This window comes from Silene latifolia, chromosome 4 (assembly GCF_048544455.1).
Source record: "Silene latifolia isolate original U9 population chromosome 4, ASM4854445v1, whole genome shotgun sequence".
NCBI lineage: Eukaryota > Viridiplantae > Streptophyta > Magnoliopsida > Caryophyllales > Caryophyllaceae > Silene > Silene latifolia.
The window spans coordinates 4,994,157-5,006,272 of record NC_133529.1 but is presented as its reverse complement, the minus strand read 5'-3'; the positions used below and the strand labels follow the sequence as shown (position 1 = coordinate 5,006,272).

The 12,116-nt window shown below is 36.9% G+C and overlaps 2 protein-coding genes across 2 annotated transcripts; one reads left to right on the top strand and one right to left on the bottom strand.

Annotated features, from left to right (window-relative positions):
- Positions 1–727: 727 nt before the first annotated feature.
- On the bottom strand, positions 728–3,682 carry LOC141652003 (putative myosin-binding protein 5). The gene is made up of 2 exons (XM_074459676.1): positions 2,645–3,682; positions 728–1,839 (listed from the first exon to the last, which is right to left on the bottom strand). Exons 1-2 carry the CDS (start codon positions 3,495–3,497, stop codon positions 926–928), a joined length of 1,767 nt encoding a protein of 588 aa, XP_074315777.1. The 5' UTR covers positions 3,498–3,682; the 3' UTR covers positions 728–925.
- Positions 3,683–5,621: 1,939 nt separating this feature from the next.
- On the top strand, positions 5,622–10,846 carry LOC141652668 (serine/threonine-protein kinase AtPK1/AtPK6-like). Its single transcript, XM_074460230.1, has 5 exons — positions 5,622–6,826; positions 8,791–8,873; positions 8,959–9,253; positions 10,119–10,226; positions 10,323–10,846. The coding sequence occupies exons 1-5, from the start codon at positions 6,134–6,136 to the stop codon at positions 10,608–10,610; spliced, it is 1,467 nt and encodes a 488-aa protein (XP_074316331.1). The 5' UTR covers positions 5,622–6,133; the 3' UTR covers positions 10,611–10,846.
- The last annotated feature ends 1,270 nt before the right edge of the window (positions 10,847–12,116 follow it).

The window sequence follows — 12,116 nt, the reverse complement described above, 5'->3', positions numbered from 1 at the left end:
CCGTGATACTAGTCTCGAAAACTTGAGGCGCGATGTTATTCACATTACAACAAAAACCTGATATTATTTTCTTACAGCTATTTCTAAGCTCCTCATCATCTTTGTCTTCGTCTTTCATCTCGTGTTTCGGCCTAAGGACTCGATAAATACCAAGATTTACAATGCTCTCTTGGAATTTTTGGTACCTACTCCAAATTCCTTCATTAACGACATCCAAAGAGCTACTAAAAGAATGTTTTGACTCCAAGGAAGACTGGCGAAATAATTCCGTCTTCCAAATAATCTGCGATGGTTTTGTTGTTTTGATTTCGAGTTCCATAGTTTTGAAACGAAACTATTAGAAAGATGAAGTGAACGAAGGTGAGAATGAAGGCTATAGTCTAATATAGGTAAGAGTTCCTAAACTTCATTTCATTTGTTTTTTTTTTTTGAAAAGTCTACTTCTTAGAAATTGCGAAATCAAGCTGTCATTTTCTTGAGAAATTTCCGGGGAAATTACTATGCACTTTGAAAATGGCTCCCACTTAGTTACACAACTTTTATCGTATACGGAGTACTATTATTAGTATTCGTATATTATCGTCCCCTTCTGCATCCAAATAACGTTAACAATTCATCAAAAAATGTCACTTCCTTCGCTATTTTATTATCGTCCCCTTCTGCATCTAAATGACTCTTAGAACTGAAGTCCAATCGTTCACATAAAATCACATAGCCTAAGGAAATCGAAAACAATGAGACTAATTTCCTTAACCCTGTAATAAAAATGATCATTACATTTTTAATTATTCAATTTTGGTTGGTCTAAACGTACATATGAGACTATCTCACGCAAAACTCGTTCTTTCTACAACACAAAACTTGTTTCACCGCACAGACCGTCTCATCCAGGGCTTACTTTTTATCAGCTGAACGACGACTGATCCTAAATTCCGAAGCTCATAGCTGATTCATGAGATAACTCCTCTTGTTCCATATCAATAGACGACGACACATCACCATTATCCCCATCACCAACACTATGATCAGCGTCATAATTATCGCCATCACCAACAATATGAACAGCGTCATAATTATCGCCATCACCAACATTATGATCAACATCATCATTATCATTATCATTGTCATCGCCTTCCTTATTACTACTACTATCAGAAACCTGATCATCATGAACATCCATCTCAGTATCAGTAGCAACAATACTGAAAAGCGGACTTCCATGGTCAGTAATAGACGAAAAAGACTGAGACTTTTCAAGGTGATCGCCTCGACAAACATCTGGATCACCATACCTAAACCTATAAATATCAATCTCAGCTTCCAAATCCTTAATTTCATCCTCTCGTTTTGCGAGAAATTCCTTCAACATCTGTATAGCTTCCTGATCATACTCTGCTTGTTCTTCCATCATCCTCTGGTACTGTAATTGCTCCATCTGTGCAGCCGCTTTTTCCGCCTGTAATCTCGTAATCATAGCCATTGCATTGTTGGCTGCGACTGCTGAAGCGCTCCTCTCTTCGTCTAACTCCATGTATAAGGCAATAAGTGACTTCTTATCCATTCTGACTTGGTTCTTTAACCGGTTCAAGAGTACTTCAGTGTTTGTCTCGCTTCCTGCAATTGCTTCTACAGGATCTGAGGCTAGTTCAACTCGGTCGAGCAGGGATTTTCGAGGCATCCTGTTGGCCCACCTTGGACTTGAAGCTGCTGAATCTGTTATATTAAAGAATCTGTTTCCTCTGGCAAATGTAGGTGTTCTGCCCGCTTCTTCGAGGTTAAGATCGTCTGGTTGTTCTGTTGGTAATGGCATTGTTGCAGCTCTGGTTTCTTCCCTGAGTGCTACAAGAAAACAATTGATCTAGATATGACAATGCTGCCAGTTTGGTAAAATTCCATACACAATGTTCACGACCTGGCAAATGAGTCACTCGGGTTTGATAAGGTTCAGGGTTATTTGAGTTTGGTTGGTTTGGGTATACTATGCACTTCGGGTTGTGTCATGTCATTTTGGGTCGGGTTTATTAGATTTTTGTTATTTTTTATGCACAAAAAATTAAGGGATATTATCTCGTGTATCCTTGAACTTTTTCGTTTTCTAAGGTGTACTCCTCGTTTTTCACAAAAAAACCTTTGACCGACAATAATTCTCTGTTACGAGTTCAGAAAACGGTAATTTTTTTTTTCAAACCAACTATCTCGTCGTCAAGGCCTTGAATTTGAAAAAAAATTCACCGCTTTTTGAACTCGTAGCCGATAGTTATGGTTGGTCAAAGCTTTTTTAACGAATAAACTTTGACCGGCCATAATTCCCGACTACGAGTTTAGACGTCGTTGAATTCTTTTTCAGACTGAAGACCTCTTAAAGACGGTCAATTTGAAAAAAAGTTTATCGTATTGTGAATTTGTAGCCAAAAGTTATTGACGGTCAAAATTTTTTTTTTGGTAATAAAATAGGAGAAATATCCCAAAAGTTAATTAAAATGTAGAGTTAGTCATTTTATGTCATGTATATTAGCTCGACAAAGTTTTGATCAATACATATCAAATCGAGTGGATCAAGGTAATTTTATTTCAGTCGGGTTAATTTTACCAAGTCTAGCCAACGACTAATACAATTGTCATATCAGCAAAACCATACAATTACCTGGGGTCATTGGATTGCCTTTATCCTCATCCTCTAGAAGTCCAGTGCTATCAGCCATCTTAAGCTCCGTGCATCTAATCGACGACAATTCCAAGGTGGCTCGAGCCTCATCCGCCCTCCATGCGCCAAATGGAGCGCGCGGTGAAGGCGCTGGCGCCTGCTGCGAAAGCCTACTTGGAACCCTTTGAAATGTCGAACTCACAACATTGTTACTGCTATTATTGTTACTGTTACTATTACTGTTACTCATAGTATTGCTCTTCTGATAACCCGAAGATTTAACCTTCATAGGCTCGCCACAACACGAGCACAATACCACATTCCCGGCCCCATTAGCGGGCTTTTCCCCACCCGGTGCAGCCTCAACCGGCCCATACGGTTGTAGCTTAAGCCTAGCCCTAATTTCCTCATCAAATACCCCAATATCTTTATTCATACCTCCATTATTCAAAGATTTATATGCTTCACCATCCGATTTATCCGATTTATTATCGGTTTTGTCGGTCGCAAAGGAAAGAAGACATCCTTCACACATTCTTTTAATATCAGACAATTTCCTATGAACATGACAATATGCAAGAGATGATAAATCTCTTTTATGCCCTTCACATATCGACTCATTATAGCAATACCGCAATTTTTTACGCATTAGAATGTGATCGATTCTCGTACATAGCACACATGGCGGTCTTAAATCGAAATACTCTGCAAATTCGCTCGAAACAAATGCTAGGAACCCATCTAGGAAGAGTATGCCTATAAGGGTCCATTCTAGGATGGCATAGATTACAAAATGTGGGAATTTTCCGAGTTCTTCTTCGACAAAATGCCGGAATTCACGTCCTGAAGTCATCTATCAGGCTTACAGAATCAAGATAAATTCAATCAATGTGCATGGAAATGAATATGAAAAAAAATCAAAGATTTGAGATTTGTCTGAATTTATGTGTTTTGGCATGAAAATGTGAGGAAATTAAATGTGAAGTTTTGTTTCATATGAAAATGAAATTAAATGGATTATAACTGATGATGGCAAAGGTTAGATCATGATATTGGTGACAAATTTGTTGTCTAAAATCAAAATAAATTAAAAATCAGGGTTTATTTTTCATAAAATCAGTTTTATTTTCCTTGAAGAATTTCTATGGTGGTTATTTTATTTTATTTTTCTATAAATAGAAGTGTCACCATACTTTGCCAAAAACGTATGCAGCCATGGACAATTGGTTTTGGTAAATTATATCCTAATCCTATGAATATGGAGTAGGATACTCTCATCATTTAGTTATTGGAAAACTATAAAATTAAAATTTAAAACCTTTAAAATTTAAATTTGATACATTTGAAAAATATAAAAATTAGTACCACAATTTATAATTTTCGCTCCTCTATAAATAGAGATCGCTTTTGATATATTTTGGTGTTTATTTTGATTTTACTCACATATTCACATCACATAATTGACATATTCATAACAATGAGATATTCACATCACGTAACATACTCATCATCAGATATTCATATTACATAATTAGCATATTCACATAGATTAAAAATTATATTCACAAAGTAAAACTCACATACTCGCACAACTAATATAGATATTCAAATAATATAACACACACGCTCACAAATTACTTATTCATAAGAGCAGCAAACATTTTATTGAGTTATTCACAGATATTCATTTAACAAAATATACATATTCACACAATTTAACATGTGAATATGTCACTTAAATTTTGTGAATATATATTTAAATATTATAAAAGAGTTTCAAAATATAGCAAATATGATCTTTTTTTATTGAGTAAAAAATATTATGAACATTAGTGATTTTTTATTTTTTAAAATTGGTAGTTTGATTAAAAATAAAGTCATTTTAAATATATATGCACATTTTAGTAACTACCCACTAATTACATTATAATTAAAAAAAACTGATGGGAGTACCATGCACCATACTCTTGGGTGCATGGTATAAGAATTGCTGATTTGGGTTTAAATGAGCACAAATTCTCATTTGTGACGGACATATCAGTCGCAAGTTTGCGACGGGTCAAATACTACCCAAATACGGAGACAAGACAAAAGCAATTTGTTTAGGGAGTAACATTCTGTTTTGTCTTATCTACCCATGTGGATAATATTTTACCCGTCGCAAACTTGTGACGAATATACCCGTCACAAGGAAGACTTATTGTTAAATGAGTAATCTTGAATCTATCGAGTTATTTCAGTCCCTTCCGCTTTTAAAAAATAATTTTAATGATTGATTTGTTTGTATGAAGAGTTTTTTTTTAAACTAAAGTCTCAGAAAATCCTCTTTTGAACCAAATCAATCACCAAAGGTATTTTTGATGTTGATAACATAACTTATCGTAGACCAATTACCCCACATGGCCACCTATCTCTAATTCAAAAACTATATTAAGACCCCAAATCCAATCTAAATCCAATCCAATCCAAATCATCCTCACTAGTCATTAGGGATGGTCAAATGTTCGGGTCAACTCGACCCGCTTGAACCCAACCCGTCTTTCAAGTCATTTTAAACCGGCTAGCCCAACCCTTGACTGGCCTGCCCCGGCCCGACTTGAACCAGGGTCTGAGTCGAGTAAATATAGCCCAGGCGACCTTCGACGTGCCCTCCACGAGACCCACCCTCAACCCAAACCCACACTATAATTGCCCTTAACCCGCTCTCGAGTCTCAGTTCACTCTCAGGCCGATTTCAAGTACCGTCTCAGAAGGGCCAATCCAACCCGTGATAACCTATCCTCCCACCAGGCCGTGTATGGGTTCACACAGGCCACAGCCTAGCTCGGCCCAATCCTGCCCGCATGTTTGACCAGCCTTAATCATCATCCCCAAGTCCCAACTCAATAATTTTTTTCTCATTTTAGAAAGACTCAAGTTGTCCACTTTTAACATATCTTAAGCTACCATCAGTCAATTATTTCCCATTCCAATCCCATCCCATCCCATCCACCAGCCCTACTAAAAATTCTTGTTTGAGAGAGTATATTCTCCTCATCACACTTCCCATTTTCCACTCCTTCCTTTCTCTCAAACCCCACTTGCATTCATTCATTCATTCATTCATTCATTCACTCACTTGTTCATCTTTAACACTCCTTCCCTTTCTCCCCTTTCTAAGATGTAACCTCCTCTTTTTCAGCCTACCCAGAAAAAACCCCCCTTTCTTGGTTGGCTCCATTACATAAATCTCCGTACACAAATTCTTATGTAAGACGATCTTACCCGACAATCAGACACACTCCCATTTCTTGCTTTCTTACATTACATAAACTCTTTTATAAATCTCCGGGTACAAATTCTTATGTAAGACGGCTTTACCCGTCACAAAACTAATCCTATCATCTTTAGCTCATAAAAAAACTTATTAATAAATCTCCGTATACAAATTCTTGTGTAAAGCGACCTTAATTAATATAACCCCCAATTTATACCATTCAAAAAAGAAACATGGTATCAACATCACAACAAAGCAAAAACTTACACAAGATCTTAGCATCAAAACTAACCCTAACAATCCCAAATTCATCAAAATCATCTTCACCAACTGAAGAATTCGACTTTTCTGATGTTTTTGGACCGTCACAATCACCTTCTTCTTCTTCATCATATTTGAGGGACCCACCTCCTCAATTACAAGTAGTTATTCATAACAGATCACATTCATTTGTGGGTCCCTCTCCTAGGGTAACTACACATCCATTTCATTTATTTCCTGAAGAAATCAAATCCCAAATTACTGATGATGATGAAATTGATGTTGTTGTGGAGAAAAATGATGATTTTGGAAGTGGGCATTTCGTCGAACAGTTGGTGTGCATGAAAAATGATGATGATAATATGGTAAGTAAGGTGGGCCCAGATGATTTTGAGATAATTAGGGTTATTGGGAAAGGTGCATTTGGGAAAGTGTTTTTAGTGAGGAAAAAGGGTGGTGATGATGGTGGCGATGATGATGATGATGATGATGATGATGATGATGATGATGGTGGTGATGAAGATAATGATGGGTTGTTTGCAATGAAAGTAATGAGAAAAGATAATATAATTAAGAAGAATCATGTTGATTATATGAAGGCTGAAAGGGATATTCTTACTAAAGTTGTTCATCCTTTTATTGTTCAGCTTAGGTACTCTTTTCAGGTAGGAGTACTATTATTCATCTTTCCTTCATTTGGTATTGTTTAAGACCGTCTTAACTTAAGACCTCATTTCCGACTCTATTTTGAACGGGGGTGAGAGCCGTCTTAGTTTAAAACAGTCTTTTTTTTAGTAGTATCTGTTTTAGGCTGAAAAGATTGGATTTTGATTGGTGGGTTTGATGCAAAATAATTTAGTTTTGTATTTGGGGGAATAATGTTTTGTTCTTGTGAAGTAAGAATTGATTGTGTGTTATTATGACTGATTGTGATGATTTATCTGGGTTTTGTAGGTGTTTAGGATTAAAAGATTGGTTTTTGATTGGTGGGTTTGATGCAAAATAGTTTTGTTTTTGGAAAAATTGATTGTGTAGTGTGTTATTACTCCGTCTCATTTATTTGTTTACCTTTTTAATTCTGTGGGAGATAATTTTAATCGAAGTTAGTATATGAGATGGTGGGAATACATTATTGCTCTTTTTTTTCTATTGTGGAATCAGGTGACTTTGGTGTTTCTTAATTATGATTAGTTGACAGTTATGTATTTGCCACTGATATTCTCTATGGTGAATGAGATATGATAACCAATTGAATGAATTGGTGAGGAATTGGATATATGTGTTTCAAGCCCAACTTCAATTTTGGTCACATCTAGTCGTAAATGTTAATGGAATGGAATTGAATGAGATACCACGGGGAAATGGATTTAGAACCTCATACATATTAATTCTTGTATGGAGGAGGGAATGGAGTTTGAAACTGGAGAGGGAAGGTGGGTATGGGATTCCACAGGGTTGGGGTGAAATTAGAATCCTGATTCTAACTCCATTCCAAAATGCTCCAACCAAACACTAGAATGGAGCAAATTCATTCCATTACATTCCAAGTTCCAACCTTCTCAACCAAACACCTCTAATCTCATATTAGAGCAAAGTGAGTGATTCATTCTTTCAAGTTTCAAGGCGGGTGAAATTTTGTTGTGTTGATTTTGAGCAACTATTAGTAGGTGTGCTTGGCTTATGGACTTCTCAGGTTAGTCGGATTGTTCTAATTAGTTGAAGATTTAGTTGGCTTCCTAGTTGCTCCATCTCCGTCTGACAAAAACAGTGGTAGCTTATGTCCATGGTCCGGATGTGACTTCATGGCCTTAGATATGTCAAGTTATCAACTTTGATGCAAATACTTTTGTACTCAAAAGATAATGAACTTTGGATGTGGATACTGTAAAGAAAGAGAAAAATCGGGATTTTTATCAAGAAATAGGAACCTGATTAGCTGTCCTTCCCAAGCACCTGTTAGATTGATAATTGGTTGGCCATCTTATTCTGTAGTTATATACTGAAAAATTTACAGACATATGTGCATAACTTTGGGTGTGTGAAATGAGCCACAAGGGTGGTACAGTAAAGAGGAAAGGGGAATATGAACCTACGAGTTACGACCCATCTTTCATAGACTAACAGTCTTTACTAGTAGGCCAAGATATCTTTGGTAGACTGTTATGCTGTGTCAAGTTGCTTCTCCTCAGGTCTACTATCACGAGTTATGAGAAGTCGATAGTCCCCATTTTGACCCATCCTCTACATTGACTGCTCATAGTTATAGACCTTTTATTGCTTAGGCCATTAATTTAATGGAATCACATGCTGTTAAGTAATCCATGTACACGTAAGCTATAGAAAAGTCAAGCACCATTGAAGCCCTTCTGCTCTTGCATAAGGCATTACCTCTGATAAAATTCATCTTATGCTACTCTTCATCGCAGCGGGTGAGTGGGGCAAAATCATTTACTTGAAAAACTTGTTGAGTGCCTTTTTAACTGTATCCTTCACGGTCTTAAGAATCGCATTTTGTTGTACTTATAAAAGTTTTTTGAAGATTTTGTTGTAACTTGACAGATATTCTGTTCTTTGATTCTGGATGAGATTGTGAGCTTTTCTGTTTTTCTTTCCCTTTTTGTAACTGCAGACGAAGACTAAGCTCTATCTAATCCTAGATTTTATAAATGGAGGACATCTATTTTTTCATTTGTACAGACAAGGAATTTTCAGGTACTCTTTTTGAACTTCAACTGTTTGACAGCTTCAAGTGCATGTTGATTCGAGCTAATCCTAGCTTCGTGATGTATTTGGATAGTGAGGATCAGGCAAGACTTTACACTGCTGAAATAGTATCAGCTGTATCTCATCTTCACAAAAACGGGATTGTTCATCGAGATCTAAAACCTGAAAATATACTAATGGGCTCTGATGGACATGTAAGACTAACAGATTTTGGGCTTGCTAAGGAAATAGATGAATCTAGCAGATCAAATTCTTTATGTGGAACCATGGAATACATGGCGCCAGAGATTTTACAGGCTAAAGGTCATAATAAAAATGCTGATTGGTGGAGTATCGGAATTCTCTTGTACGAAATGTTAACAGGACAGGTAAGATAATCCTTTGTTGTGCATGCTTGTTTCATTGGTAGTGGCATGCTGTTGATTATTAAATTTGGCTTTTCTTTTTCGGAGACATGCTCTGTCGGATGTAAGAATTCATTAAATATATAGCATCATAGGTGCAAGCAATTGGTTAAATCTTAGTATTAGATTGCTGATCTTGTTGACATCTTTTCGTAGATGATACACTTGCATATCCTGAGCTTTGCTCATGTCCTATTGACTTCTATTCCTCTTTTCTGTACATGAAGACCTGTCGTTTGTGTACCCCAATCTGATGCCGGGAACTCAGAGCATGGATTATAATTCTCTTATTGAATCATGTTCTTTTTCTTTGCATATTGCATTCCTTTGTTAGTCTCTTTGTTACTTTTGAGTCTTTGACACTTCACTTGGCTGTCTATCGCATGTCGCGGCAGTCCGACACCTCGGACTCGACATCACACAACACTCAGGACACTTTATTTTATTCCAAAAAAATCATCCAACACTTTTCAACAAAATAGTCTCGTCCCACACTTCCAAGCGAGTCTGAGTAACATAGGTTGCCCTTCTTTCTAGACTAGGCAAAACTAACCCGGCCCAAAACATTATTTATATCCAAACAAAGAAATCTGATTTGACTGGTCTGACTAATGGCTGACTCAGTCTTTGTTAAACCCGATACTGACCTGCTTGGAGACGAATATCCCCGAAACAATCCAGCCTGAAATAGTTCATTCCAGTCCAACCCAAAGTGCATGTAATACCTTAAAACAACTCGACCCGGCTCAAATGTCCATTTACCAACTCTATTTCGGTAGCTGCTCTCTTCACCGACTGTTTCCTGAATCTGCCTTTGTGGTTTCTGCAGCCACCATTTGCACACGCTAATCGACAGAAGCTCCAGCAGAGAATACTCAATGAGAAAGTAAAGCTTCCGCCAATGGTCTCTACTGAAGCACACTCTTTACTCAAAGGGGTGAGTGAACCTGTTTCTTATGACGATATCTTCCTTTGTCCATCAACTTCTCTTGCTTGAAAATTCACTGTCAATTTCGGTGCTTTCTCTGTTCAGTTGCTGCAGAAGGATCCATCAAAGAGGCTAGGCAGTGGGCCTCAAGGAGCGGATGAGGTGAAGAGCCATAAATGGTTTAAGCCCATCAACTGGAAGAAATTAGAAAGTAAAGAATTAGAGCCCAAGTTCAAACCCGATGTTAGCGGAAAGGAATGCACTGCCAACTTCGACAAATGCTGGACGACAATGCCTGCAAATGACTCGCCAGCTCCAACCCCTACTGGCGATGAACTATGTTTTCAAGGTTACACTTACGTTGCTCCCAACCCGTGGCTTTCATCTCCATAATTGCAAGACAGTAAGAACTAAGAACATACTTAGAGAGGTAGCGAACGACATGAAAACTAGGAAGCTGTACTTACATTCTTTGGTGATTCTTAGTGACTTCTAAATTGAATTCCTACAAGAGGTAACATGAATGTACAAACTAACTATTACTGCTTTGATATTCAAGGATTAATGGGTTATAACAGCACAGTTAATCTTGTATTCTATTGGTATTATGCTACGTCCATCTGCGTTCATAATGGTTTGTTTCTACTCAAAAAAGGCGATTTTTTTTTTTCCGGTGAAGAATGGAAATCGAAGAAAGTGAGCTATTTTATGAAGTTACCGAATTCAATTGAGTTGAGTTTATTTGCGTATTCATACCGGCCTTGGGAGTTGAGCTCTTTTACAATCTACCAAGTTTAGTCGGCTTAGTCGAGTTGATTCCTTTTGTAAACATTACCCTTTTTTACTTCACATTGTCGCTTTTTGGCATAATATTTCCGACTTTGTCGCTTCCCCTCTTTCCCTCACTTTTACCCTCTAAGGTTTCAATGAGGATTCTCTGTTCCATTTGATATCTCATTTCGTGTTCCATTCCATACACATTTTGACACTTCAACACATTAGAGTTTACCCTCTAAAGTCCCTATCCCTTCCTCATTTTTATTCTAACAGTTAAAACCAGAATTTACAAAGAAGATGATAACTAACATCAATAGCTTACAAATCAACGCAAAAGTAAACTCATAAGAAAACTTTTCTCTTCATTTACTACGATCAACATATTGTCCTCTTTAACACAAAATAAATGATTAATATTATCTCATATAGGGGTGTAATCAATCCGATTTGAGTTTGAACTCGAATGGACTTGGAATTGGCTTAGAAACTTGAGCTTGAGCTCGGAATTGATTCTGATTTTTCCGAGTTTAAAAAATCAAAGCTTGAATTAGGCTCGAGCTCAACTCGAGCTCGGTTAAATCATTATTTCTTTATTTTCTTGAACTTTAAATCAAATTTAAAATAAAAAGTTAAAAAAAAATGCAATTAGAAAATACTTATCAAAAACACTTGTAAAATGTCAAATTAAATAAGAACAAAAAAAACGAGCTTCCGATTCCGAGCTCTATTAAGCTCATAATCGGCTCGGATTTGATCCATCTCGGTTTGAAATCGGCTAGAAATCACTTTTGACCGATTCTGAGCCTAACTTTAACCTAGTTGATTTCGAGGATTCTATAAACTAGCTCAGATCATCTAGAGCCATACATCTCATAAAAAACGATAGTAAGACAAAGTCTAAGAAGAAATTCAACGAAAGAGTAGGAAGAGATTAGTTAATTAATGATGGGTTAGTGTTGAATAATTATGCAAGTCTAGAAGATAAGACAAGGGGTTAGAAAGTAATTAGCATGTGCGAATTATGCATAGGGATACGAAGTTTGCGGCTACTAATTGACACGTCCAACTGCAATACAGTTACCCATAAAATTCAAGATTATTACATTGGGCTTCTAAATATGC